General features: G+C 31.5%; 1 protein-coding gene across 1 annotated transcript; it reads left to right on the top strand.

Moving 5' to 3' along the window:
* The first annotated feature begins 772 nt into the window (after nt 1-772).
* Nucleotides 773-4,964, top strand: LOC144963971 (tetraspanin-3-like). Its single transcript, XM_078897915.1, has 3 exons — nt 773-1,091; nt 3,768-3,849; nt 4,770-4,964. Exons 2-3 carry the CDS (start codon nt 3,796-3,798, stop codon nt 4,962-4,964), a joined length of 249 nt encoding a protein of 82 aa, XP_078754041.1. The 5' UTR covers nt 773-1,091; nt 3,768-3,795.
* The last annotated feature ends 1,887 nt before the right edge of the window (nt 4,965-6,851 follow it).

The raw sequence follows: 6,851 nt of genomic DNA, 5'->3' as shown, positions 1-6,851 counted from the left end.
ACTGTAGATCATATTTTTCATAACAAATGACACCATTGAGTTATGATAATAATAATAATGATAATAATAATAATAATAATAATAATAATAATAATAATAATAATAATAATAATAATAATAATAGTTTTATTTGGCTACAAATCATGATATAAACTGGCAAATTATGAAATCCGGTCAACCATCAATCAATGGTTGTCGATGATCAATTGTTCGTCAAAGTTCTTCCCCAGATAATTTTGTTGTTCTTTGTAATTTAACGGATAATTGATAAACACAGAGGTACATTTCATGTTCAATATCACTTAGATTATAATAGTGAAGAAAAAGAATGCTTCGATTTTGTTCATTTGCCATTCTCATTCGATAATGCTTGCCTCTCTTCACTGTTCACTTACTCTCTGACACTTACTCTGTCACTTTCACTTATACTTATTTATATTCTTCTTTGTTTCATTAACCGCCCTGATGGAATTTTCGGAATTTTCATGATAGAAACATAATAATACCCATGTTTACAATGGTTGTTATCATATTAGCAAACGAAGTTCACACTTTCACTCTTCATCTTCCACATCTAGATTGTCATTGTCATTGACATTTCTACATTGAATCGGACGATATCTTTATCTCACTCTAAAGTCTAAAGCCCTATATAACCAATCAATCAATTCAAACTGATAAGAGATAATAAAGTCATAGTGAGAAAAAAAGCGATACATTTCACATTGCCACACTCAAGACATATAAAAGTAAAAGGCATCTTTCATTTTATGTCGTTGATAGTTGATTCTTCTTCACTTCATAGTCACAGTTCACAGCGTCGTTTTAGTTTTAGTTTATTCCTCCTGTGTTAATTCGTGTTTTGAGTTTGTTAGTTGATCAAGCGTGTTGAGTTTGTTAGTGTTAGTTGATCTAGATCAAGAGTAATAGTAATACATTTATATATATTACTATTACAACAACGATAACAACGGCTAACATACATCACTCTTACTCTTAGTCTTAGCAAATAAATTTGAACTTTAACCAGTCTGCTGAAATACTTGGATTATAAATTGTGAATCGAGATCTCTTGAGTTATTTTCCCTCCAGTAAGCTTTGATCAAACTTTCCTCTCTTTTTTTTCAGATATATGGATGTATTAAAATGGTTAATATATAGTTATATATATGTATATATATATATGTATATATATATATATATATATATATATATATATATATATATATATATATATATATATATATGTATATATATATATGTATATATATATATATATATATATATATATATATATATATATATATATATATATATATATATATTTTTTTTTTTTTTTTTTTTATTTTTTATTTTTTTATCATTATAATTATAGTTACAGTGACTTTTTAATGCAACCATTTTCAGATTTTTTCTTCCATCTTTGAGGCAGGTCACTCTCTTTTAATGAAAGTTTCATCACATTAAAGTTAATAAAGCGTGAATTGTCCAGTCTTATAAAAAATTAAATGTTGTTAAGGTCTTATTTATTATTATTATTATTTGTATTATTATTATTATTATTATTATTATTATTATTATTATTATTATTATTATTTATTATTATTATTATCATTATTATTATTACATTTATTATTATTATTATTATTATTATTATTATTATTATTATTATTATTATTATTATTATTATTATTATTTATTATTATTATTTATTATCCTTATTATTAATTAATAGTGGAGAACCCACAGTATTTACTGAGAAATAAAGGCTTTTGGCGGAAAACAGACTAGATCTGAAATCATCTACTTTGACAGGCCCATTTTTGTCAATTTTCAACTTCTACCCACAAATAAGTGTCATACACTCCAGCACGGTTTCCTCAAACTCATTTGAATGTCCCAAATTCTTTCCTTAATATTAATATTCTTTGTTATCATTCCATTCTTTTCTTTTTAATGTTTAGCTAATTTTTAGTTCGAACATGGTTTTCTTAAACTAATTTCACCCAGCAAACGTAAAAATATCAAATCAATTAAAGGATTTTTTATGCGCCCGATGATTTCGACCACTGATGATTTACAGTGACATTGACAGTTTCAGTTATGTATGTGTTTATCGTGTGTATCTATCTATACTACAGGTGTGTCTACCACTCACACACTCCATCGCTGTTTCGCAAAACCTCTCTACTTATTCTTATCACTTCTCCATTCATTCTAATTTTGAATACCACGCACCATAATTTTCGAATAGTTGTTTCTACATAAATTTTCTACGGTAAATGAATGTTGTTATAGAGCACCCGCCCCCCCCCCCCCCCCCCCATCCCCACTTACACATACACACCAATAGTTTGTAACATGTCATGTATGGATTTATCTCCCTCAATATGCCAATAAAGGAAATAAACAATAAAGTTCCTTTTGTTCATCCTCAAGCAGAAATTTGTCTAAGGGTCTATTCCAAGGGAAGACGGAATAACCCAGGTGTCAGCCAAAGCGTAGTGCTGCAAATTGAGCTGGGGAGAGGTGGCATGCTGAAGGCCGCATAACACGATGGAGATTTGTATTGTATTTTGGGTGCATGGCCAAGTCCATATTGCTGAGCCACACTGCTCCCTTCCCTTCCCCCCCCCCCCCCCCCCCCCCTCATCAAGTTGTTTTGACAAGGCACGGTTTCCTCAAACATTTTTGCATGTCCTGAGGAGTTCAAGGAAACTGTGCTGGAGTGTATATAATTTTAAAGCTTGAAATATGAGGATCCAGAATTTGTAAAAATTATGAGCAGGAGATGATTTTATGTAACTTTTAAAAAGTAGGTCAATCAGCGGTGACCCTGATTTACATAGAAATGCAAAATGAAAAGAAATATTGTGACAAATGATTCAAAATACATGTACAGAGGTCCATTTTTTCAAATACACTTCCCTCTGTTTAACCGCACATCGGTTAATCGCACACTCCGCTTATACGCTACACATTCCCGAAAAACTGAATTTTTTCTATATAATTGCACAGCTTAATTGCACACCTTCTCCGCTTAATCGTTACACCTTGATCTTAACTTGATTGGAGAAAAATATTTTTTAAAAAAAGTAATGAAAATGTGTTTCTTATTGAACCATTTCGGCACGTTAATATCGTATCACATGTGAAAAGCTTTTCAGTCAATACGATTCCACTGTCCTCCCGACCCAGACTAGGTCAGACGCTCAGATAGACAAAAGGGATTACATGACATGACGCTGTCTGCATCACAAGGTGTGAAACGTGATTGCAGTCCACTCAAAGCCGGGTGCTTTTTAGAATTCTCTGACAACTCGATTGCAATTCTATACATTGTTTTCCTCTTATCTCCAATCCTATTTTTTAAAAAAGAATAGATAATAATAATATTATTATTATTATTATTATTATTATTATTATTATTATTATTATTATTATTATTATTATTATTATTATTATTATTATTTATTATTTTAAAAATTATTATTATTATATAATTATTATTATTATTATTATTATTATTATTATTATTATATTATATATTATTATTATTATTACTATTATTAGTTATTATTATTATTATTATTATTATTATTATTATTATTATTATTATTATTATTATTATTATTATTATTATTATTATTATTATTATTATTATTATTATTATTTTATTTATTTATTTTTAAAAAAATATTTATTATTATATTTATTTAATTAATCAATTTATTTTTACCCTTTTTTTTTTGTCTTTTTAATTTCAGTATTTGAGAATTGATATCTACTGTCAAGATGTATGAAAAAGTTGCAAAATGTATGCTTGTATTTACAGGCTTGTGTTACCTGGTAAGAATACCTTTTTAAGTGTATGTATGGATATTTTTAGTAGTTTATTAAGCTCATTTTATCAGAAAATTATAGCAATCTTGATCAGAGACAAAAGCATCTATGATTTTGAAACAAATTAATCATTAGCCTACCATAAATATTCTGATGTTTTAGAGCACTTTCAGGGTTCACCAGTGAATTTGGGAATAATGTGCAGAAGACAGAGAAAACTTAAAAGACAGTGCAAAAATGTCCTTTCTCCTCCTTCATCCTCATATAAACTGACTGATTCAATCAGACAGCATTATTGTCGATATTAACGTCCAGAAGAAGAAGAAAATTTTGGCACATTCCTGATTATCTGATTGTATAATGACATAGTGGAAATCTCTTGCATGTGTCAAAAAATCAGACAGGAATGAGAGGCCACAGTGTTGATGTAATGTAATGTAATGTAATGTTGAAATTTATATAGAGTCATTATCCATTTACAATGCTCAATCGCACTTCATAATGGCATAGAAATAATAAGTAAACAAATTAATAGATATACACATACATAAATGCTTCAAGGCCTCAACACTAAAACCAGAATATGAAGAGATTTGTAAGTGTAATATTTAGTTTTTGTTGTTTTTTTTTTTTGTTTTGGAAGGGATGCAGTAATTCAAATCAACTTCTTACTGATTTAGTTTAGTTAAGTGTTGGAAAAGTGAAAAAAGCTAATTTCAGAAAGGAAGATTAATTCATTTTAGAGCAAAGCAAAATATCAAATGTTTATGAGCAGTACATATCTGTAAAAAGTTTTTTTATGCTGTATACAGTATACACCTTTTTAAATGTTGATTCAATAATTATAGTATTGAAATAAGCATCTACAATATTGATAAAATGGAACCGTTGAAACTATTTCTGTCATGTTTTTTTCATCAAAACAGGTTTCAGCAGGTGTTCTATTGTTCGTGGGAGCTTGGGTTTTCAACACATATGGCAATTTTGATGAAATAGCTGATGCCTCCATGACACTTTTACCAGCCAGTGTCATTTTAGCAGTCGGTTGCTTTATGTGCATTGTTGGTGTCTTGGCTTGTGTGGCATCTTTCAAGAACAGCAAATGTCTGTTGTCTGTGTAAGGTTTCTCACAGAATCATTGGTAACTTCGATAGTTATAATGACCAAAGTCCAAATAATAATCAAAAGTCTTATGGCATGGTGTCAAAAGCTAACTGTTATATTCATTAGATTGTTACCACTTTTGGTATCTACCGGCTGATGACTCAGTAGTACCCAACAATTTCATATTATGTCGAATTTTATCCAATCAAGTCCTCTGGAAAATGGCTTATGATTGATGCTGAAATTCTATAATATCGACGGAAGACAGCATGAAGCATATTTTATATTTAATATACATACTTTGAAAGTTCATCATGATGATATAGAAGATGTCATCGTTTTTTGTTTGGTTCATTGCATGACTGGATAACAACTTTAAATGCCTTGTTATGCTTATGAGGGTTTGCGTAGACTCCTCGAAACTGGGAGAGAAGTTGCCAGGCTTCTGTACTAGCAAGAAGAGGTTGCAGCATACCGACTGAGATCGAGAACCTACCTAATGGCAGTGACGCTTTGTCAGTGGGGACATTCCACCTGAAAGATACTATTTCAAAAGGGATATATTTGGCATATTTTTCACTGCTGAACTGGCAGTATTGATTTTGTAATATTTTCATTGAGTTATTTATTGCAGCAGAATACAGAAAGGATGGGTTAGTAATTAGGATATGAACAAAGTAAAATTATAACGGAGTTTGTAATTTTGATGTCAACAAAGTAAAATGATACTAGTCTTTTGTTCTCAACATTTGTCAAAGGGATTAGCCAACATTTGTCAAAGGGATTAGCCATGATGAGAGACAATAAGCTCTCACCAAACCCATTGGTCACAATGCACAGTTGTCAATCCCAAAACAAAGGATATCGGTCAGTCTCTCCTTACAACTGTCATTGTCTACCTGTTATCTAGACAAGGCATAGCCTCCTCGCCTCCTATCTAATGTCACAGATGACCTCAAAAACCCATACTGCAATGCCCCACCCGTTTTTGTGTCTAATAGAGTGGTGATACACCCTGGCCAATCTTAATTTTTTAAATCTGGCAATTTTATTTGATTGATTTCTTGAATTTACCACTTTTTGAGATCGAAATTTGTTGCGATTAACCAAAGTTTGTTGCAATTAACCAGTGACTTTTATAGGGAACTAATTCAGTGTCTTGGAAATTGCAATTAACCGAGTTGCGATGATCCGTAATGGACTGTAATAAATAATGATAATAATAATAATAATAATAAAATAATAATAATAATGATAATAATAATAATGGTAATAATAATAATAATAATAATAATAATAATAATGGTAATAATAATAATAATAGTAATAATGATAATAATAATAATAGTAACAATATTAAAATAATCTCTCTCTCTCTCTCTCTCTCTCTCTCTCTCTCTCTCTCTCTCTTCTCCTCTCTCTCCTCTCTCTCTCATCTCTCTCTCTTCTCTCCTCTTCTCTTCCTCTCCTCTCTCTCTCGTCTCTCTCTCTCTCTCTCTCCTCTCCTCTCTCTCCTCTCTCACTCCTCTTCTCTCTCTCTCTCTCTCCCTCTCCTCTCTCACTCTCTCTCTCTCCCTCTCTCTCTCTCTCTCTCTCTCTCTCCTCTCTCTCTCTCTCTCTCCTCTCTCTCCTCTCTCTCTCCCTCTCTCTCTCTCTCTCTCTCCTCTCTCTCTCGCTCTCTCTCTCCTCTCTCTCTCTCTCACTCCTCTCTCTCTCTCTCTCTCTCCTCTCTCTCTCTCTCTCCTCTCTCTCTCTCTCTCTCCTCTCTCTCTCTCTCTCTCTCTCTCTCTCTCTCTCTCTCTCTCCTCCTCTCTCCTTCTCTCTCTCCTCTCTCTCCTCTCCTCTCTCCTCTCCCCTCTCTCCCCTCCCCTCTCTCTTTTCTCTCCTCCTCTCCTCCCCCTCTC

Source organism: Berghia stephanieae, chromosome 2 (assembly GCF_034508935.2).
Source record: "Berghia stephanieae isolate SIO BIC M18660-M18661 chromosome 2, UCSD_Bste_1.3, whole genome shotgun sequence".
NCBI classification, from domain to species: Eukaryota; Metazoa; Mollusca; class Gastropoda; order Nudibranchia; family Aeolidiidae; genus Berghia; species Berghia stephanieae.
The sequence above is the reverse complement of the archived record's forward strand: the minus strand, read 5'-3'. Positions and strand labels throughout refer to the sequence as shown.